The sequence below is a fragment of the Ochotona princeps genome, chromosome 5 (genome assembly GCF_030435755.1).
Source record: "Ochotona princeps isolate mOchPri1 chromosome 5, mOchPri1.hap1, whole genome shotgun sequence".
Lineage (NCBI taxonomy): Eukaryota > Metazoa > Chordata > Mammalia > Lagomorpha > Ochotonidae > Ochotona > Ochotona princeps.
The window spans coordinates 81400561-81424907 of record NC_080836.1 but is presented as its reverse complement, the minus strand read 5'-3'; the positions used below and the strand labels follow the sequence as shown (position 1 = coordinate 81424907).

At 37.6% G+C, this 24347-nt stretch overlaps 1 protein-coding gene across 1 annotated transcript in view; it reads right to left on the bottom strand.

Annotated features, from left to right (window-relative positions):
* CPO (carboxypeptidase O) overlaps positions 1-17813 on the bottom strand; it is a 46727-nt gene extending 28914 nt beyond the window's left edge. The window contains exon 1 of the mRNA XM_058664288.1: positions 17698-17813. Coding sequence (XP_058520271.1) covers positions 17698-17813 — 116 coding nt within the window. The remainder of the gene's footprint in view (positions 1-17697) is intronic.
* Between the last annotated feature and the right edge of the window lie 6534 nt (positions 17814-24347).

Here is a 24347-nt window from a genome sequence, read left to right as displayed (position 1 = left end):
CCTTTCAAATAAATAAATAAGTAATAACTAATAAATAAATAAACATACATACAATGGAAAAATGCATTTCTCAGAATGTACTCACACAGTGTGATGATTTTGTACATATTATGTATTCAGAGATGTTGTGATACATTAGCAATAGAGAAAGGCCACCAAACTGAACACATTATAGTTCCAGGTGATTTATGAAATAATCAACATATGTAGCTAATTCCTCATGATGACATTATTTGTGAAAATAGGAAAGCATAAATTGGAAAAACAAAACAAATTATTAGAAGTTAAAATATTTTAAATGGATTACAAATACCATTTGTTATAATTTTTATAACAAAAATTTTTATCTAAAAATTCTAGTAATAGTACTGTGTGTGAATATATATATATATAATTAACCATCCAGCCCAAAACATTTATCATCTTAATCATTTTTCTTAATAATTAGAACAATGATTTACCAGTTGAGAAACTATAAAATAGAGAACACTATGAAAATGTGTTTATTACATTTTCTTTTTGAAAGCATGAAGTGTATCAACTGACAGGTCATTTATTGGGCTAGGAGAAGTTTGACAGATATTTATTTTTAATGATTATTAGAGTGCTGTTCAATGGTAAATTTTCAGTGATCTTTATTGTTCTCATTTCAAGCTGGTGTGTATGAACAGGAAGGAGAGAGACTCCAGCTTTATAGATTTTGAACCAAAAGTATTCCAGTAGATGTTCTTCACCACAGCAGCCAGCCCTCTTTCCCAATTCACACTCACCTATCATATCCCAGCCCCCTAGGAACCAGCAGGCCCCAAATGCAAAGCGTCCCAAGTAGAATCTTCATTCTTCCACAGAGACAGCAAGAAAATCCCATGTCTAGCTTGCGTGTCAGTGCACCAAGTATCTGAGATTGCAACAAGATATTGACTCCCACAATTAAGATAAGTGAATGTCTCAGCAAAAAACACTGGAGTAACTGCCTCATTACCCTCATCATGTCCTCCAACACATTTCGAGAGTGGAAACTATTTTGTCGTTTGATATTTCATTTCTTTTCTGAAGCTGAATTTGTGTAAGCTCTTGACTCCCCCAGATCCAGAAATTTCCTCCTTTGAATATGTTTATAAAGTATAAAGTCTCCTTGGAATATATCTTGGAGTCCCTCGCACCTGTCCTCAGGATCAGCCACTCATGCTTGCTCTTCCCTCCACACAGACTGCTGGATACATCAGACACATTGTGTTTTGCTCTGTTCATGGGGGGCACTGTGAACATTTGGAATCTCCCTGTATCCTGTGTGTTTACTTTGACCCCTATTTGGGGTCAAAGGCCTTCTCTGGTGGATGACATACTGGTATCGTAAAAAAAAAAAAAAAAGAAAGAAAGTCAATGTCTCTCCAAATAGAAATGCCCAAGAGATTTACCTTCCCCCCACATCCATCTCACTGGAGGAACTCTAGCAGAAAATACAGTTTTCAGACATAACTAAGATACGTTGGAGTCTCTAAAGGTAAAGGTAAGGTCTTAACTGTCTTAGCCCAAGATTGCTGCTGAAGATCCAAACAAGGTAAATTCCAGCTCAGAGTGAACACTGCATTTATTTATTTACTTTGAAGCATTTTCCTTTTATTCTTTTAGTTACGTGCATTAGCTTTTCTGTGGATAAAAAAACACCAGCACTGAAACATAAAACATGGTTTTCCTTTGGAAAGGAAAGGATGAAATCTGGATTTTGTGACTTCGCAGAGAATGATGGCTTCTTTCACTCATAGTAATCATTCTTTTAAAGAGCTTTAAGATCTTTAAAAATTTTTTAGTTTATCTTACGCATCTACAATGCAGATTTAGAATAGTGATACTTTCCACCCTCTGCATTCTCAACCCTCCCTCCTCCTTTCTTCCTTCTTTTTGTTTTTCATAATTTTTACAATGGCATAACTTTCAGTTCACTTTGCAGTCAGAGGCTTACCACCCCAATAGGTAAAGAATTCAGGCAACTAGGATGTAGGAAAAACCCAGCTATTCTTAAGAGTTTAGATAAAGGCTGCAAACAATAATCAAATCCCAAAACATCACTCACATAGATTCTTTTTTTTTTCATTCTGTGTCTTAGTTACCATAGATCATGGAAAATATGTGATATTTGTTTTTGTTGGATTGGCTTATTTGATTAAGTCTAGTGGTTTCCAGTTGTACCTATTTTGTTGCAAAAGACAGGATTTAGTTCTTTTTTATGGCGAGGAAAAGGAATCCTTGCTATTTAAGGGGTTGTGTCTCAGAAGCTCAATGAGGAAAACATTTCAAGAAAATAAGTCACACATTGAGCCAAACTTTAGAAACGGCATCAATCGAAGACTAATAACTTATTCATTAAAACTGGTAGAATAGATGCTTCTGGGAACCTCTAAGAGCAACTTCAGTGTGTGAGAGGGACAAAGGCCTGACCTGAGTTGGTTACAGAAGGAAAAAGAAATGAGCAGGTGGAGGCAGTGGGTGTAGAAAGCTCAATTAGTCTAATTCATCAAAGATAATTGCATGTTAAAGGAAAATATATGTTGTAGTCTTTCATCACCTCCTTTGGATGTATTTAATCCAGAAACCTTGAATTTGGTAGATGGGTGAAATTTCATTTTGAACCCCCATATGCTGTATGACAGTGCTTGGGTTTAAATCCCAGCTCCATTTCTGATTCCAACTTCTTATTAACGTGCACACTGGAAGGCAGCAGGTAATAGTTCAAATAACAAGGTTCCTGTCACCCTCTTTGTACTGAGGTTATGGCCTTCAGCTTCAGCCTAGCCCAGGCAACAGCTGCAGGCATCTGGGGAGTGAACTAACAGATGGAAGATTTCTTTCTGTCTGTCTGTCTCTATCTCCACATTTCAATTGAAATGAAAATAAAGACATACAATTACTTAATGAATCTTTAATTTGAATTTTGATTTTCACAACAAGGATAAAATACAGTATCCACAGCACTTTCCCTTTCCCTAAGTGAGGGAACATGCATTGCTGATTCCAGAGCAGGAGTTACAATGGAGCTGTTGATTCCACACAAAAGAGAAGGAAGTAATGGGCTTGGCAGCGTGGCCTAGTGGCTAAGGTCCTCGCCTTGATCACATATGGCCACTGGTTCTAATCCCAGCACCTCCACTTCCTCTCTGTCTCTCCTCCTCTCAGTATATCTGACTTTGTAATAAAAATGGAATAAATCTTTAAAAAAAAAAAGAGAGAGAAGGAATTAAGAGTTGCATGGCTTTTCCTGTCATTCTGCTGCTCCTTGGAAAAGGCTCAGCATGGATGATGTCCAGTGCTGCTACACAGGATTTTCCTAATAGTCCCTGATAACTGGATTGCCTTTAATCCTCATGTTCAATTTCACTGTAATATGTGATCTTCTGCCAACCCCACTGGCCAAAGATGATCCTTCTGTAGCCTTATGGAATGCAACCAGCAACCCAGCTCACTGAGGGCCAATGAGCCGGAACTATGGGCTCCTCACTAACAAGGGTGAATTATTATCACACCTCTTCTGGTGATTAGATTAGTCTTATCACTGTATTTTACAGCTTTATTGTTAGTCATCTCAATACAATTTATTCACGATCATAATGTTTTTTTATTATTGCTGTTTTATGGTTCTAAAGCAATAAAATTTGTTCTCAACTCTATTATTACAATATTCAAGTACTAATGGAATTCTTGTTTGTATTTGATTGTGTTTTAAAGCCATAAGAATAAAATCTACTCCAAAAAATATGACTGCAAGTTTTATAGTCTTTAAACTACTTGACAGAATGCCTGCAAACACATGTGGTTCTTTAAGTCACACAAGGGAAAGCCTGCCAAAACATAAACATTGTTCCAGAAAAAAACAAATGGAATTAGTTCCTATTATGGTGAGAGCTATGTTCTTTGATAGAGTAAGTAATGGGATGAAAGAAATAAAAGGACCTTGGAGACAACTGATTTAGAGGAGGATTAAATTGTAATTGGCAGAAATATTTGTTTTTAAAAAATCAACCTCTTTTTATTGCCTGCCAGCCCTCTTTCTTTCCTTCATCTTCATCCTCCAAAATAATGTGTTCGCAAAATTATGCCCATGTTTCTCTGGACTCAAAGCTTCATGGCTGGTTGCCATGGCAGTGGGAATGCGGCTGCTATGAAATATTATTACGAAAGGCTAGGGTCATTTTGAAGGTAAACAGCCTCAGTGGTTTAAGAATTGGGAAGGCACACAGCCAAGTCAGCTCTGCTACTTCGTAGTTGCTTTCATTGACCCTGAACCACAGAACATTGTAATAAACTTCATCACTCACTGTGCCCCTTTTGTGCATGGAACACTGAATCAAATGAACTGGGACATAAGCCATGATTTAGCCAGTGGACCAAAGTACCAGCACAGTTCAAACAAGAGGTATATCAGATTGACAGCAATTTAGGGTGTGGTTGATGGCTTGGCCTCAAATAGATGATATATTAGTTTTGATCATATGGAGAAATGGAGGTGGACTAGGGGGAAATATAAGCTGTTTAACACTCGGAAATTAATAATGTCTTAGTGGCAGAAGAGGTAAAAGCCAGATTTTTTTTTTCTGACAGAAACCTCAGCAGATTATCATTATTGCTTAAAGCAATAAATAAATGAAGAATAGGAGAGATGGTTGAATCTCTGTGCCCTCCTCAGATGACATAAACCATTGGTGGCTAGACCTAGACTGTCACATAGATGAGGAGTCATGGAAAAATTCTTGGAAAATACACATGATGAAAAACCTATGCGTGGATTTAAACTATTTCTGTACCAAAATAAACTTGACTTTTAATTGCATCTTCCATGAAATTTTTTGGAAGAACTCTCCTATGGGTAGGTGCTTAGCATGCTGTGACCATCTGCCTCCCTTTGCCCAACTCTGGCAACTGTGGAAGTACACAACTCTTATCTACCTTCATGAGAGAAACTGTTGCCAGGATCTTGTGGGTGCCTTCAGACTCTGATTCAGGATTCACACTGAGACTGTAAAACCTGGAAATACACCAGCCAATGATAGAGTACGGAGTGATGGCAGGGCTCTGGGAGCCATCTTCTTGGAGCATGCCCCAGCCTGTGGTACTGCTTACCCAAATTCCCTTTCTTGTCCCTTCACAGGTGTCACCTGCCTCACGGAATAGAAAGCTCCACTTGCCTTCTCCTGTTTCCTCTCCTCTTTGTCTTTTCCGGGGATTGCCCACTCCCAGACCCCCTCCCAATTTATTTGCTCTTACAACAACACCATCTGCATATCTGCTTCTCCTAATCCAGCCCATAGAGCAGCCAGACTTAAGGACAAACGAAAAATGAATGTAGTTGGTCTTTAGTCATGAGGAGATTTCCGGACTTTGTGGATAAAGAAACAAAATTGAAGCTTGGAAATAGCAGGGATGATTCCAAATGGCCATGTCTTAACAGGCTTTCAAAACAGCCAGACATACTCATACTTGCTAAATAAGTACTAAACTTGCTGTATTTTTTAAAAAGACTTATTTATTTTTATTAAAAATGCAGATTTTACAGAAAGAGAAGGAGAGACAGAGATTTTCTATCCATTGGCTCACTCCCAAAATGACCACAATGGCTAGAACTGAGCCAATTCTAAGCCCAGAGCCAGTTGCTTGCTCCAGGTCTCCCACATCAGTTCAGGGGTCCAAGGACTTGAGCATCCTCTGCTGCTCTCACAGGCATAAGTGCGGAGCTACTTCAGAAGTGAAACATCACTCATATGGGATTATGGTGCCACAGGTTGAGGATTAACCTGATGGATCATTGCACCATTCTTTTTTTTAAATTAAATTTATTCATTAATTACATTGTGTTGTAATTACATAGAACCTGGGATTCTCCCCCCCCACCCTCCCCCCATGGTGGGTTCCTCCACCTTGTTGCATAACCATAGTTCAAGTTCAGTTGAAATTCCCTCTTTGCAAGTATATGCCAAGCATAGAGTCCAACATCTTATAGTCCAGTCAAGTCCAACTACTTATTGGGTAGACCCTCTCTGGTCCGAGGCCAGAGTCAGCAGAGTATCATCCCGGTCAAATAAAAGCACTAATATACCATCTGCAGCACTTAACATCGTTATGGAATTAATTGACATGGTATTGAGCAGTCAACATGTTAAAAATAAATGTGATTTCTTAACCACTTTCTGTGACCCCCCATTCACAGTTCAATTTTAGTTTATATACTACATATGACATAATATCCATAACATAACATGTTATGCTTAACATCATATCATCTTAAATTAAGGCAAACATGTGGTATCTAACCTTTTGGGATTGGTTCATTTCCCTTAGCATTATGGTTTCCAGTTTGGCCCATTTGGCCACAAAGAACTGCATTTTGTTTTTTTAATAGCTGAGTAGTATTCCATGGAGTAGATGAACCATAGCTTTCTTATCATTCTTATAGTCAATGGGACTCATTCTTGCTTACATGCTCGCAATTCTGAGAAACAAAGGCAGATCCTCAACTTTCTTATCAAGGTGAGAAACTTCATTACTTTCCTTTTGCTGAAGTATTTTTGTTTGGATTATCAAGGAAAATCAGAGGAGGAGGGAAGACATTCATTCTTGTATACATAGAATATGGCATTGAGAAGGCCAGGAGATGGGGAGATCCTAGAGAAGAGATTGAAGTTCCTGGTGAACCCCTAGCCATCTGCCTGGACAACCAGATGTAGCAGAGTCAATCAGTTAGGGAATTAACCACTGGTTGCCTTTCTCTTCTCAGTCGGACAGTGTATTCAATACCAGCCACCAACTAGTTTTCAAAGAGAACGGTTGTGGGATCATCACCATGGCAAAGTTGATGAAGACAACCAGCATTCTGATTCTTGGCTTCCATCATCTGCACAGATGCTGCAATGGAAGGCCATCAGTTAGCACCAGCATCTCTTCCTTCTCTGAATTTTGCCTCAGGCTCATTGCCTATGCTTTCTAGTTTCTATTGACTATAGGTCATTATGGTTTGTTACGTTTTTACATAGTTTATTACATAATTTATTGCATTTTTTAGGTTCTCAAGACAACATGTAGAGCAATGTGTTAGGAATTAGAAGCCTTGAGTTCTACTTCTGTTTCCACCATTTTTCAGCCATGTGTTTTTTGACAAGCTGTACTAGCCTTCTTCTGTAAAAATTTTTAATAAAGGAAAAAAGAGCCAGGCATAGTAGCCTAGAGGCTAAAGTCCTCACCCTTGCAAGCATCGGGATCCCATGTGGGTGCTGGTTCTAATCCCGGCATCCCTGCTTCCCATCCAGTTCGCTTCTTGTAGCTTGGGAAAGCAGTCAAAGATGGCCCAAAGTCTTGGGACCCTTCACCTGTGTGGGAGACCCAGAAGAGGCTCCTGGCTCTTGGCTTCGGATTGGCTCAGCTCTGGCCATTGCTGCCACCTGGGGAGTGAATCGGCAGATGGCACATCTTCTCTGTCTCTCCTTCTCTTTGTATATCTGATTTGTAATAAAAATTTTAAAAAGAAAAATTATACTTATCTTGCCTCCTATTCATGGTTGTGGAGCATATCAAGTGAAATAATGCATGAGAAAGCTTGCTATAAAATCAACAGAATGTGTTGTGTAATTACCAGTGACACAAATAACAATGATCTTTAACAAGATTATAGCTCTATCCAAGGTTATCCTAGCAGGAGACCACACAATGCAGAAGAGAAAATGCAAACAATTCAAGCAGAAAGATGTGGAACTGTTTTCTCTTTGATAATGAAATATCTAGATCCAAAGTTCTTGAGAAGATTTTCCTAAAAGAGGGGTGGGTAGAGCTTTTCAGCCTTGTACATATTGGAAAAACAGATTTATAAAATGCAGCATCTGTGTAAAAAGAGCAGCATCTTAGCTACTAAAATCAGCCATGTATAATCTACATAATCTTCATTCTGTTTATAAAATAATAACATTTTCCAGCATAGAAGATTTTGTATAAAATATCGTTAATCTAATGTAATTCATGGATTCATATTCCTGTAAACTAGCATTTTATCTCTAAAATAATTTTTGAAAGATGTGGCTCTTTATTTTATAAGTTGAGAATGATTTTACACACAGAGAAAGTAGTTTCTGCTAAAATTATTATACTATTGAATAAATACAAATGCATTCAGAAAGCTCAGTTCCACTCAGAATTTGCAGAATTTCTGCTTGTTATTTCCATTCCTAGGAATAGTGTCAGTGGAGAGTGGACTTATTTACCCTAGTTTTTCTGTGCCTATTATCATTTCCTTCATTCCCTAGGAGGTTACCGTTTTACTCCTCTGGGAAGTCTTTAAAATTTAAAATACTTAATACTAGTGTAAAAACAACTGTTGTAGAATTCTTACTGTGTCTGAGACACAGTGCTTAAAGCCACACAAAGCAGAGTTTGTGGAGTAGGATTGATTATTGATCCAAAATAAATAAAGAAAATTTAGTCACAGAAGATTTTTATTGGTCATACTATCTGCTATAGTCTGAGAGTTTGTGAAAAAAAAAATTTTGAAAAGATTTATTTATTTGAATTATAGAAAGAGAGACAGAGACACAGAATCCACCCCCTAATTCACTCCCCAAATGACCATAATGGCCTGAGCTGGGCTGGTCTGAAGCCAGGAGCCAGGAACTCCTTTGAGTCTCTCACATGGGTGGCAGGGTCCCAAGCATTTGGCTATCCTGCACTGATTTCCCAGGCACAAGAATCTAGAGCAGGATGGAAACTGGAGTAAGCAGGACTCAAACCAGTGCTCACAAAGGATGCCAGAGCTACAGGGGCAACTTTACCCACCAAGCCAAATCACTGGCCCTTCCCAAAATTCTTATGGCAAACTTCATTCCTAGAGAAATGATGCTGAGAGGTGAGGCACCTAAGATGCTATTAGGTCATGAGGGAGGATTGCCCTTTAAAAAAAAAGAGAGACTAGAGGAAGCTGTTTGCCTCTCTGTCACACAAGAACTGAGCAGAAACATACTATCTATCTATTGAAAGTACTAATCACATTCTTCACAATTCACATGGAAGCACAAAAGACACTGAAAAGGCAAAACAAAGTGGAGAAATACAAATAAGCTGGAGGAGTAAGGAATGACAATACAAGATTTAAAGTCATCCTATAAGAATATTATAGCAAAACATCATGGAAATGGAGTGAAAATAGACACAAACATTTGTTATTAGATTCATATCTAATATGCTAAGCATTAATTAGCAAACTACAGGTAAAAAGAAACAGTATGGCAACAAACAAAAAATGCTACACAGGCCACTGGAGTAGAAATGAAACTGCTGAATTAAATTCCTGTATCTACTACCAATTTTTGTTTGACAAATGTTCTAAAAACATTCCCTGGAGAAAAACCAGCTTCTTCAGGTGCTATGAAAATTTAATTTCTTCGTGCAAAAGCTTACAACAAGACCCTTACATATATCCTACACAAATATCAACTAAAAAATGTATCACAGATCTAAATGTAATATCTGAAGCAATGAAAGTACTGAAAGGAAACAAAGAGGAACACTCCAAGGCACTGCCATAGACAACGGCCTTTTAACTGAGACCCCGAAAGTATAGGAAATAAAAGCAAAAATACACAAATGGGATTATATCAAACTAAGAAGCTTCTGTACAGTAAGCAATGAACAGAATGAAGAGATAGTAGAATGAGAAAAATATTTCCAAAATATGCATCTTATAATCCAGGATATATAAGGAACTCAACAACAAAGCAAACATTTCTTTAAAAAAATCATAAAGTGAAAGTAAGTCACTGTAAAAATTTTTTAAAAAAATAAGAAAGGAAGAAGGTAGGAGGTTGGTAGAATAGTTGGGAGAAAGGGCTGGGTGGGAAGTATCACCATGCCGCTAAATTTGTATACATGAAATGCATAGATTTATTTACCTTATGAAATCCTGACATTCATAATAAAATATGTGGGACTAGAAATCATTATATGAAGTGAAATAAACCAGACACAGAGACAAATCTTATTTTTTTGTCATACGCAGAGGTTGATATAGACAGAAACATATAGATGGATAGATAGACAGTTAGATAGATGATAGATAGTATCAATATGTATGGATGCAGCTGGCCCTGTGGCATAACGAATAAAGCTACTGCCTGCAGCACCAATATCCCATATGGACACCAGTTCAAGTCTCTGCTGCTAGTGGGAAGCCATGTTAATACCACACTTTCTCCACAACCAAGAGTTCTTTTTTGAGATAACGGAAGAACAGGTTCTGTCTCCAAAATCAGAATTGGATGGAGACTGTTTTTGAGCACAGCTTTTATGGTCAGGTTCTAGAACAGAGCCTGGCATACAGTCAATACTTGCTAAACATTTGCTGGTTTAGTGGATTCTATTATACAGTGTAATAAGAACAGTACAAATTTGTAACTACCAGACAACCATAATATAGCTTTCCTTCTTTTGTGCTCTCTCACTAGCAAGCCGCAGAGGTAAATCACTGGGTCTTTCTCAACTTTTAATTTTCATATAGGTAAAAACTAAAGTGAAAATACTTCCCATAGGATTACCCGGAGGGTTGATTTCAATCAAAATGCCTTCATACCTACATACATCTGAGTTGCGAAATCCACTAGTTCACTAACTTGATTTTTTTAAAGAAATATCTGGGGAACTTTGAAGTCACCTCCCTCCGCAGACCACTTGCATCAGAATTTCGGGTGGTGGTGTGGCCATACCTGATGGCTACCCAGGGCACTGGATGCAAGGGGCTGGATCTGCTCCAGACCTGGTATGTCTCCCAGGCTTAGGTACAGAACAGGAGGGGCCACAGGAACCAAGTTGTCATTGGCCTGGTGGGATTCCAGCCGCCCAATAGCACACCTGAACAGACATTGACATTCCTTACATAATTGGGGCCTAGACAGCCCCTTTGCCAGCCCCCATGTCTAGAGGAGTCTACAACTCCTGGACACATACCTCAGCTGCCCTTTTCGCCTCCATCTTCCTTCCATTCTGCGCGAAGGGGCCCAGGAGTGGATTTTCCAAAAAAGCTTCCATTACAACTTTGAACAACTTGCTGATATTATTTCACCAGCCAGCAGGCGGTCGGCAGTCATCATCTAACAATACCAATGCTTAGGAATTTCCACAGGTGATTCCAATGTACAACTGGGTCTGAAAATCTCTGAGAGTCATCACTTTCTATGTTGTGGACCCTGGTTGGGGATGTTTGCTGTTATGAATAAATATGTGACTGAATATTTATTTTTTAAAATTTATTTTGGCAGCCAGCTCTGAAGTCTAGGAAGACACTAACTTTTGATCAGCTTCTGTGGAGGGCCTCACATGGTTTTAAGTCACAGTGGAAAGTGGATGGGCAAATGAGCATGGCGGAAGATATGAGGGCAGACAGGTACCTTGCTTTGTAACAACTCCTAATTCAATCCTCCAAGAGTACAAACTCTTTCCCGCAAGGCACCATTAATCTATTAATGAAGATTCTACTACCATGAAGCCAATATCTTTTGCTAGGCCTTCCCTCACATCAAAACTGGCCCAGGGACCAAGAAACAACATGAGATTTGGTGGGGACACAACATATTCAAATCATGGCTATTGAAAATAAGATACAGCCTGGTTTTCTATTTTTCCTGTTCAAGCCTTGTCATAGAGAAAGACCTCAGGGCACATTTCACTAAACATTATGCATCCTGTGTTTTCTTGGGAAGGATGTTTGGGTGTTTATTCATTGTCTACCATGTGCAGACTTGCAAAAATAGATCAAAGATCAAAGAGGGAACTGAAAATGGTGCTCTGCAAAATGTCTACATTTTTCACAATAGATGCCCCATCGTCTTTGTGGTACACTTTAGCATCATGGTTTTTCTCTAACAGAACTCAATAGTTCATGGTCTAGCAAAAGATTTTTGGAGAGAAAACAAAAAAGAGTTAAATGAAAACCAAGTAAGTTTTATCTATCCCAGAAACGAGTCAGAGGTAGAATTTAGAACCTTAGGAGTCTTATCACGAGCTGGTGCCAATCAGTGGACTGGCTCATTCCTCATGCGTGGGAGAGGAGAGCAACCCTGATCAGCTATGTTCAGGGTTCTTAAACAATGATCACCCAATCAACTAAGAGAGCACTGGGGTGAGAGTTGCAGTATTCAATCAGTAACAGTCTCATCCCACACAGTAGTGAACAACAGAACCAGGCAAACAGGCCCTTCCAGTTCTATTGACAGAAAACAATCTGGGTCAATCAGCTTACTGCCTGAGCTGTAAAAGAAAAGCAAGATCTCATCCTGGAAGGAGAAAAGTATCCTCACTTCTCTTTCAGGACTTTCTAAGGACCCAGGATTATGGCAAAGGTCAGCTTATGAACATGTTCTAGGATGGATTCAGAAGACCTAGCCTTACTGTCACCATTTTGTATTGTCTGGATTGTCAAAATCTCAGATAAGAATCTGAGACTAATTCAGACAAAGGCGTCTTCAATCATCTGAAGCCAACATGAAATGAATACACAAGCTTACCCAAGTTTGCCTGGATAGACATGCAGATATGTTTATACAAATTTTAGTACTAAAGCAAGCAAACCTACAATGTTGTCAAATTAGCCAAATTGAAAGAAGCAAAGTGCCCCCAAAAGTTCAAGTCTATGAAAGAGAAGGGCCTTTAATGACCTAACTGAGTACTCCTTAGGTTCTTGCATATTTAACACTTTGGTTGTGACGTGGTGATTATTTTTGTCCTACAAGGAAGCTTAAGTTCAGAAGGGAAAAAGATGTACCTAACTGAGGATAGAGATTTGGACCAACTCTATCTTTGGTAAAGTCTATGTTTATTCCCACAGTTTAATTTTGCAAATTAGCTTAAATAATTTATCTGTCATTTCCAGATGAAAGTTCCAGGAACTTCCAACATTTCTTCAGGAAGCCATAAATGCAGTCTGGGTTTACCTTAGAAGATACAGAAGCCACTTGAAATTTCTGTTTCGGTCACCAATTTCACAAATATTTTAACAAATATATCCAAATCTTTCACATATCTGCTTCTAATTTCCTGCATTTCTTATTAACATAGAATATTTTACAATCACATCCACAGCCACTTTGCAATTGTAGGAAAAACACGCTACCATATCAAATACATAGTGGTTACTATAAAGGTACTCAAGTTGAGGATCCAACCTGAACATCTATGTGTTGGCTGATTTCTAAAATCTGTGATTAAATGATGATATGGTGCAGAGAATATCATCTTTTAGCTGTCTTTGTGACATGCATAAAATTTAACCCCTTAAATGGTAAACAAGTAAACTTCTTTCCAAAAGCTATTATATCACATTTACACTTTTAAAATCAAGTACAAAGCCAGAGGAGTGATTTCAACATCTTTTTTGAATTTTGCTCTCGAGTTTCCCATAGAAACCAATGTGCTGCTAACAATTTGTATTCAGTTTGCTTGACTCTCCACACCTATGTCATCCACACTTGCTACTGTGCATGATTGCTTCATCTAGAAACATTACGGCCCACTCAGTCATTCTTCCTTGGGCATATGGACTTTTTAAATTTTTAAGTTGTCATTATTTTTCATGATATGGTTTTGTAGATACAGGGACTCCCTTCTCCACCTCCCCTTACTCCATTGCTATTCTCTACCCTCTTCCATCTGCCCCCCATATTATTATTACAACAGTAGAGTTCTTCAGCAATAGTTACAAATTCAACATCCAGCTATTCAGTGCATCATTGAATTATAGTTATTGGCAATGGTTGAAAATCTAGTATCATATTATCACAGTATATTTAGCAGTTTCATTGGGAGTCTTCTTTATTCGGGAGTAGAGATGCATACTGCAAAGTATCTTTGCTTTCTGATATGCTTATTCCCATTATTGTCTCCTCATTCTCAATTGGATTGTATCATCCAATTATATACTCTTATAAAAGAACTAATCAAATGTCTTTAAGGCTGTAATTTTTACATTTATTTGTTTGATCATTTGATTGTTGTCTGTCTCTGCCATTGGACTCTAAGATCCATGAGGCCAGGAATCTATATTTCTGTTCAACACTGTACTCTCAGTGCTTAGCACAGTATCAGGCCCAAAGGAGATCACCAATCATAACTTTTTAAATTAATAACTGCATGAACAATCACTAATTTTATGCAAATATCACAGTTTCTTTCTTTTAGCTATCCCTTTGATTATTTGTTTTGTTTGAGAGGTTTTTGTTTGCTTTATTTGACTGTTTTCACAAAGAATGCACCATAGAGTTGGACCCAATGAATTCTAGGATCTTGGCAGATTTCATGTAATCTTCTCTGAGGGAGATACTGCGTTCTGATCTTACAGAGAGGAAACTGAGGCTCAAAGATATCACACATGGTTAGCTCACCAGAGATGACAGAGCTAAAGCTTAAATCCAGAGGTAACTGTTATTGCTAAACTTGGAGCTGAAACTTCAGTCAGCAGTCTGGGAAGCCATATTTTACATCACCTTAGCAAGGCTCTGGACCTGTTTCCTTCTCTACAAAATAAGGATGAGACACTGTTGATACTGTCAACTTTTTATGCGATACTTTACAGTGGGCCTATTACACAAGCCATCCTTCTCCTTTATCAACTAGAGATGTGGAGTAGATCATGAAACTGACCACAAAGTCTGTGCTTCTCTGACGCAACACACTTTGATATGGGTTTGATTGTGTGGCTCATTGGACTTGTGAGACAGTAGCCAATCCAGTGTAAGCAGAGGCATGAGAACTTGTGTGCATTGACTGTGATGATTGATTGTGTGCCTCTGACTGTGCTCCTGGCTCATGGGAACAAGCCTTGCTATATTTTTAGAAGACGACAGCAGGAGCTTGCCACATGTGTTTGTCAGGGTTCAGAATGAGACAGACCACCAGAATGTGTGTGTGTGTGTGTGTGTGTGTGTGTGTTAGAGAGAGAGAGAGAGAGAGATAGTATACATCTATATATAATTATATATCTATATAATGATACATATGCATATATATAATGATACATAGAATAACATATATAGGATAGACTCTCTAATTAGGATAACACACACACATATAAAACACATATAAAGAATATATATATCCTATATGCATGTGTGTTTGGACAGAGAGAGAAGTAGAGAACAGGGAACTTATTAAAGGAACTGAGAACTGATTCATGTGATCATGTATGAGTTCTAAGGTGAGCCATCGACAGGCTGAAACTCCTGAAGTGTTATGGAATGACTCAGTTTACAACTGAAAGCCTCAGAACATTGGGATCTAAAGGATTTAAAATCTGGAATATTGTGTCACTGTTAAGTCATGGAGCCCAGTGATCAAGAGCCTGAAATCCTGATATCCAAAGGCAGGAAAAAGAGCATCCCAGCTACAGAGAAAGAGGTGGGGAGTGGGGGTTGATAACTGCTTTTTTTTCTTTGCGTTTTTATTCTATCTGGACTCTCCAGAAAGTCAAATAATCCCAACCCATATGGAAAGTGGATCTTTTTTCACTCAGTCCTCTAAATCACAAGCCAATCGCTGAAAGCATAGAAACACAACCAGACAATCATTCTCGCAAATTAAGCTTAAGTGATTGTCTAACTTACAGTCAAGCTGGGCTCAGTGCGGTAGCCTAGTTTCTGAAGTCCTCACCTTTCATGTGCCAGTATTCCATATGGCACCAGTTCATATCCCTACAGCTCTACTTCCCATCCAGCTCCCTGCTTGTAGCTTGGGAAAGCAGTCAAAAATAGCCCAAGGTATTAATAATTCACCATCACATCACTCCCTAGAGACAGAATCTTGGCTGACCAAGGTGCCAAAGAAATAAGCAGAGGCAAGAGAAACAAGTGACTTCAGTCCAAATTGCCAACCCATTCACTTGGGTGCTGGATAAGTGGTTTAAGCTGCTACATTTTGGGTAATAATTATTTCTTTTAAAAATCATGGAAAAAGCATTCATTTCTGCAGCTTCTTATCTTTGTCCACTTTACATCTCTCTTCAAATTTGATCTTGACTTCTCATTAGACCTTGCACTTAAGACATTTTAGTTGATGACAGTTGCAATCAGAAACAGCCGAATAGCACCTTGTGGGCAGGAGGGGATTTGAGCTTTGATCTCTTTGTGGTCTTCTTGCACAAGGAAGCTGTCTCTTTACAGCAATAACGATAAAGTTAAGGTGATCTGAGCATCATCATGAAGGGACAGTTTTGCATCAGGAGAAGCACCTGGGCAAAACCAGCCCTACTTTCCCAGATTTCACGAATAATCACCACTCAGGATCACAACAAAAGAGAACAATTTTTTTTAAACTTTCAAGGTGATCCTGTAATTTTCTCATTCCAAGGCAAACCTATGTGTCCTGTTTCTTAAATTTATTTTGTTAATGATACAAAATGTAAGGTTTAACAGGCGCATGTCTCTTCTTCATAGGTAAGAGAAATATATTCTTATATTATTCTAAATTTAACACTGTGTGATCCAGTATCCACTTAAAATCCAATGAAACCTTAGGAATGTGGCATGAAGTTAACTTATTTTTCTCTGTATTCATATTCCGTTGTGATAACTTCCACCATTTAATAATTTGTTCCTCAATTGTTTTTGTTGCTTTTTGGTTTCCAGGTTTTATTTTCATTTTATATATTGGTTATTGTCACTGAAATTTTAATGGCTTCTATTAGCTAAGTTTTCTTCCCAATGTAATACTATAACACTGTTACAAATTTATCATTTACCAATACAGAACATTTATAATATGCAATTCATTAAGATGGTTTATTTATAGTGTAATTGGGAAAGGCCTTTCAGGTAACACAAAAAGCAGTTTCTTTCTTGTTACTAAATTTGCACTGCCTTTGTGTCTTCCCACAACTATGCTTTCTTTTGCAGTTATTTGTGTCACTCTTACCATTTTCTAGAAAGAGGAACAGCATATATTTTCCCCTTTGTTCAGTGTTTCCACAGAGTAGATTTTCAGTACCTATTTATTAAAGTGATGTGAAGTTTAATTATCCCTATAGAAATTAGTTTTTAATGCAGTATTATTGCTTGGGAATGTTCCTTACTCATGAAGTTATCAAATCTGTGCAAATCTTCTCTTGTTGTCCTGTCTGTTATTATCTAAATAGAACATCTGTGAAAAGAAAAAACAGAAATCTTCAGTGGCTCAAAATAAAGAAGACGAAGAAGATCATTAAAGCAGGCATGTAAATTTAACTGATTGAGATGTCAGGGGAAATGGGTTCCAATTATTACTAAACTAATGAGTTTAACACTGAGACTTTTTTTAGGTTCATGCAGCCTCCTGGACTGTGTGTCCATGTTCTAGGCTCAGCACTGACAGAGACAACATGAATATATCCCTGGTTTCAAAATCAGGACAAGAATGCTGACCAAAAGCTATGAGGTATTCAAACTTTAACATGATGATTGTGTAAATGTGATTTCTAAGGGTTCAAATAGGAATTACCTGTAAAAAAAAGTTGTCATTAACATTATCACTTAACAGTTAAATCCTAATGTTTATTTTCTCCAGTCCCAAATTTATTTTTCAAGTAGAAGCTATTTGATGTTTAAATGTTGTCTCCTTGATAATACAAGTCTCAGTAGATCCTAAGGCAGTCAGTAAGAAACAGAACTTAAACATTAGAAGATATTTGACCATCAAAGGTCATATTCCAACCTATTACTTTCCATTGGCACTCCTCTCCTCTTCTCCATCTTGCAATCCTCTAATTCCCCCGGATTGTTAACATCACTATCTATATTGGCTTCTGAGAGCAGCAGCAGAAGTCTCATGGCTGCCACATGCTGATGCGTATTCATTATTCATTCAATACTTAGCATGCATCAGAAACAGTAGAAGAAATTGTGCTAGATTCCCAGGAGTACAGACAGCAGTGAGTAAGAGAGAGGGTAGTCTCCTACTATAGTGTGGCAAGCACTCTCAGAGTAGAATCATGGAGTTTCATGGGATTCCAGAAGAGGGATCCTAACTCAGAGACTTAGGATTCAGAAAAGGTATTGTTGCTTCAAACCTGTGGTCTTCCACTTCAGTGGGCCTTTGATTTTTTCATAGATGTCCAGTCAGCTCTAACTAAACCCCCAAGAGTGGCCAAATCCCTCGTTGCTCACTTTGGGGCATCCTCTCTCTATTCTTACCTCATCCCTTGGCAGTTGTCACAATCTTTGACAGATCTGGGGAAAGCCAGCCCACATTTACAGCCTCAGCTTCATCCTGATTTCTTTCTCTTCTGTCTCAGAAGAGAAGGTGCCTTCTCGTGATTCTCTCACATCATTATCACCCCCAATGCCAGGGGACCAGAACCTTGACCATTAGCTTATCTCTTGTTATCTATTATTGTGTTAAGCTCTTCTTTTAAACTGCTCAATTCATACCTATGAACACATCTGAGGGTATTTTGAAAAGTTTACAAAAACTGAAATCAAATGGTAAGTTTATTTGGACACAAAAACATTTTGAAATCCACATTTAGTTTTTAAAATCATAATATGTAATTCCTCGAAGTTTTAGAAGATCCCTCAAAGTAAGCCTCTGTCTTTAAAAAAGGTAAGTTACGAATAAATAGAGTAAGATGAGCATCCTCTGGCTTTATATACTTTCAGGGTATTCATTGCTTGCTGTTGCTGCACTGCTAAAAATCTGCACCCTCCCTCTTGTTCCCAATATGCACCTTCAGTCATGTAGCATCCTGCCCTGAGTTGGGATGCCATCAGCTACTACCAGAGAGCTACCCATACTGCAGCCTGAAACACAGTAGCTTCTGAAGATTGCACCGATCTATTTAGTAATGGCCTCCGCTCAGCTGAGCCAGGGCTCTGTAGCAGCTGGCAGAGTCCTGCTTATAGCTCAGTCTAATGGTTAACTGATCTGCATCTTTGTGTAGCCTTTTGTTTGCAGAAGGGAAGATAATGGCACCTACTCTTTGCTTAAAGTCCACTAAGAAGGCTTGTAGAAGTAGGACTCTGACAGGCCTAATGCATGGCACAACTTCAAGGGCATTGCAGGTTATTTTTCATGTGGATCATTCACTGAGACTACAATTCTTTTGAATCCCTCTTTAGAGGTGAGTCCTGGCTATTAGTGTAGTCTCTTTTTGCCCACCTTCAGTCACACCCCACTTGTATATATGTGGATCTATGTCTGAACCCCAGTACAGCTCAAGTCTTCCCCCAAATATCCCAAACCTGTAAATCACTGGATGTCAATAGAGACATGGATGGGGGAAGGATGCCACAACTCAATACAATACGTGTTCACAAGCCGTAGAATAGCCACGATTCTCTTGCAAATAATAATGTTTTATTCAGCCTTGAAGCCAGCGTGAACTCTCACTCCCTCTTCTTCCCTTCACAATCAACCTCCTTTATAAATTCAAATATAATCTGTATTTATTCGGGGATGCTTTCAGTCTTTTTATTTTTTAGAGATTTATTTGCTTTCAATTGAAACGAAGATTTTGCCAAGAGAGACAGGAGAGACAGAGAAAGAAAAGGAGGTCTACCATTAACTAATTCACATCCCAAAGTGCTGCAACAGCCAAAGCTGAGGTGATCCAAAGCCAGGAGTCAGAAGCCTCCTCTAAGTTTCCCAAGTGTGCGGGGGGCACAAAGACATGAGCCATTCTCCATTGCTTTCCCAGGCCATAAACAGGGAACTGAATTAGACATAGAGCAGCCACAACAGGAACTGGCACCCATATGGAATGCCAGCACCACAGGTGTAGGATTAGCCTGATTGGCCACACCATTGGTGCATTTTTTAAAAAGCTATTTAATGTGGTCTTCTTTTTAAAAAATAGCTATATGTTCACTTGATTTAAAATTTGGCGTACAAGAATCTATATGTAGCTACCAAATTTCCCTTCCCAGAAGGAATCAGTTTCTTATGTATTTATTGAAGATATTTTATAAAACATACATGTAGTCATATTGATGAGTATTTTTACCTTCTAATCACTTAATTTTCACTTATTTACTTTCACTTTATTGAAAAGGCAGATACAAAAACAAAAAAACTGAGAGAGACAAAGGGAGGGAGAGAGAGACAGAGAGAGAGAGACAAAGAGAGATCTTCCATTCACTGGTTCACTCTATCTGATACTGGCAACAGCCAGGGATGGACCAAAGCTCTTCTAAGAATCTGATATCTATTGATGTACTCATTTGATCCTTGTGGCAATCCTTAGATAAATATTATCATCCAAATTTTTTTGTTTGTTTTCCACAGACTTTCTTATGCTGAACTATAATTACATCATAGAAAACAAGTGTAAAATATTTATTAGCTCATTTTTAAAATCACATACTTCTATTTGTGACACAAGAAAAATGAGCATCAACATTAATAAAATACAAAAAATATTTAGACTTTTTAAGCATAGGGGATAGATCATACAGTAGCATCATTTTCTTCAAGAAGGTTCTTGATTTTCTTTTTCATTTCTTCAGCGACACATTAGTCATTCAGTAGCATGTTATTTAACTTCATGGATTCTAAATTTCTGTATTTCTTCCTGTTGTTGATTTTGTATTGCAGTTTTTCATTTAAGGGAATGTATAATAACTGTGTAATGGAGCGTATCATATCCAGATGTGAGGATACAATGTGGTATGCATTTCCACTTCCAGACAATGATGCACTCCCAATGAAACTGTTTACTATATCTTGACAATAGGACGCTGGACTCTCTGCCATTGTCCATGCCCGCAGTGACGGACATATATGACTGTGTATGAAGAACTATACTATAGTAATGATATAGGGGAACTCAGTGAGGAGGGAGGGACTTGGGGAGGGGATAAGGGAAATCCCAGTGTCTATTGAACTGTATCATAAAATGATGGTATTAATAATAATTTTTTAAAAAGGTCAACTGTGATAGAAATGGCTGTACCTTCATGGAGGGAACGTGAAGTGACAGATTTCTTAGTGTTGAGGACAGAGTGACAAAGGCATGTAAAATCCGCAAAAGATCTTGAGAAAGAGTTTTAAAGCAAAAAAAAAAAAAAAATCTACCACACCAGAATCAATGTTGGTCTAGTGAAACATTTCCTGCTCTGTCATCTCATCTCTTTCCCACTGTTCCTACCCAGGAGGAGTCTGGAAATAGATTAGAAGGACAGGAGAAAGGTGAAAGCACAGGAGGAAAGTCAGCGCTGTCCCCTCTCCCACTGCTGGGGTCCAAGCTGCAATAGCTGGAAACTGAGCAAAAGGAAATGTGCTAAATGAATCCGAATAGTTTGGGCTAATTATTAAAAGAGTTTTAAAATAACTTTTAATAGTAACCTTTTAAATTGAAAGTATCAAAAGGTCATAGGGCTTATATTAACTTCTATGGAGGAACTGAGTCTCACAAATAAATTTAGAAAGATAAGAGATTTCAATTTTTAAAAGGATGTTAAATGTCATAAAAAACCAGAGCTTTCATCCTAGAAAAAAAAGGACGTATCAGAACAGTCTCTAAATCACAGTGTGAGTGATAGTTTTACTTTGTTTGGTTTTTATATTTATCTAAGAGCTGGGGATACCAAGAAAACTGAATGAAGTTCCAGAAAAGTGACAAGCATTTCCTAAAGAAAAGAGACTCGTGGATATTTATTCCTGGTAAAGAAAAAAAAAAACAAAACAAGAAAAATCTGAACAAACTTTTAATGGCTACCTATAGATTGGTTTAGTGGGTTTGAAATCCTAGGATCTCCAGTAAAAGAACAAATCTACACTAGTCTTGAACTTCCACAATCCTTCCTAGTTCAAAGGTGTAGTTCACAGAAGACTGAAGACAGAGTGGCAGAATTGAAGGAAATTAATTCTGACAACTGCAGGAAAGAATGAAGTGCAGACAAAAGCTGAAGTATTTGTGAAGTGTTTAGAGGCTTATGGCATATATATATATATGTAAAATTTATAATCAAATGCTAACAGGAGGGGATAAGCTTCTTCATATCACTGTAGGATTTTATACACTTTGTGTGACTTAATTAAAATAATTATATATTGTTTGAAGACAGACTATGGTAATTTAAAGACATTTATTGTACTCAAAATATGTAGAGCAAAGATTCAAGAAACCACAGCTAAAAAATCAATATAAGAATAAATTTAAGTAGAAAAAACTATATTCAGTAACTAATAGAAGTCATCAAAGAAGCAACAGAGAGTATACTGGAAAAACTATAAATAAATAGTAATATGGTGAACTTGGACTCAAAAAAATAAAATAATTACATTAATTTTAAGTGAAGTGAGCACTCCCATTAAAAGACAAAGTTCAATTAGATTGGCTTTAAAAATAATCCAAGCTTCAACTCTGTGCTTGCAAGAAATCTATTTTTAAAATACTCAGATAGTTGAAAAGTAAAAGTGTGCTGTGAGATGAAACGCACAGTATCAAACAGAAGAGTGCCAGTGTGCTTATAGTAATATCAAAGTGTATTCTAAGGTCAGGAATGTCTCCACAGTCAAAGAGGATCATTACTTAGTGTTCAAAAGGTTATTTCCTCAAAATACACAGCTATAGATATATAAATGGATGGATAGACAGGTATATATCAATACACATATTTGGGTCTTTCAAATAATTAAAAAATAAGTACATGAAAAAGTCAACAACATAATTGCAAGAACTGTTTCACCAGCTATGTAAGGACAGTCAAAAGATATTGTGGGAATTGGAAGGAGGCATTTGACCAAATGGCTCTAATGCTCCGTCACGGAGAACCTTAGTTCAATTTCCAGCTGTACCTCCAGCTTCCTGCTAATGAAGAAGCCGGTGATGGCTGAAGTAATTGGGCTCCTGCCACCCAAATTGGATGCCTGGGTTAAGTTACTGATTTCTAATTTTGCTCCTGGACCAATTCTGGTCACAGTGAACTTCTGGAAATTGAACTAGCTTATACAAGTGTGCGTGTGTACATGTTCTGTATGTCTCTTCTTTTGTCTCTCTGATTCTCTGCTAAGTGAATAAAAATTTAAAAGATAATAAGGAACATTACAAGCAACTTAGCATTGATTATCAGAAACAACAAAGAATACAGAATTATTTAGAAACATAATAAATTCCACTCTGTTATCAAACTTAGAAGCTACAGAAGGCCTGAAATTCCCAGGTTAGTAACTTTGTTGTTTAGAACACAACAAGCCATGTGAGCCTCTAGTTTGAATCAATTCTTCCTTAATGCTCAAGGTCAATGCAGGGACACAAAAAATTCAGGTTCTTTGGGATGATTTAAGTTGTGCAGGTAAGGGTTGTGCATAGGTGTCAGAGCTGAGAGATGTCAGGGCAAGGAGATTGCAGCCTTCAACATGGAGCTGCACATGAACTTCCTGGACCTTTGCTCCAAGAGGACATTATTATTCCTCCACCTCACAAACCACTCTGTGTTCTGCTCTGCATAGGAAAGCTGTCTGCATCTTCCCACAGCATTTCCTATACTAACATCTGGAAAACACAGTTTGGATCCCAAGCCCTGAGTCTCTACTCACAAGACATCTAGAAATGGAACTGACACAAGGAGAATCGCATCCCCATGTGCACTAGGTGAACTGGACAACTTCCTGGAAAATACATCTTACAAAAACTGACACCAAAGACACAGGAATTTAAGTAACCCATGAAATAAATAGAATTTTCAATCCAAACATTTCCCCAAACAAATTCTAGGTCTATTAAATTTTTTACTCTAACCCAGTCTGTTGCTACAAGAAAAGAAATAGAAATCAAACCCTTGAAGATTAGAAACTGTAAGATTGTAACTATTTTCAGACTTCAGGATTACATCCACGATTTTGCTTTTAGAACACACTGCATAAATTTGCCAAAAACCATCAGAAGTTACAAGTGAATTTAGGGAAGTAGTATAATCAACTTACTATGTCATTGTATTTCCACATAGTAGCCAAAGAAACCTGGAAATGAAATAAATTTGAAAATACTACTTCTAATATCTTCCATAAAATAAAATAACTGGAAACTAAACAATAGAAATTTGAAATCCCAAATCATGCATAGTGGAAACCACAAAAGATTGCAGACAGAATTTAAGGAAAATTGAAACAGATTGTAATATAAATATGGTGTTCATTAATTGAAAGATTCCAAATGCATAAAGTATCCATTCTCAAAGAATTTATCTATAGAATTGAATAATTTCAGAGAAATTTAGCTAATTTTTTTAAGAACTTCAAGTTGATACTGATTTTTTTCTGAAAATACTAAGAGCCAAAAAATTTGGAAAATAACAAATTCAACAATTTGAAAGGTTTGCATGTTCAATATCAACAATTTCTACAAAGCCATGGTCATTATTACA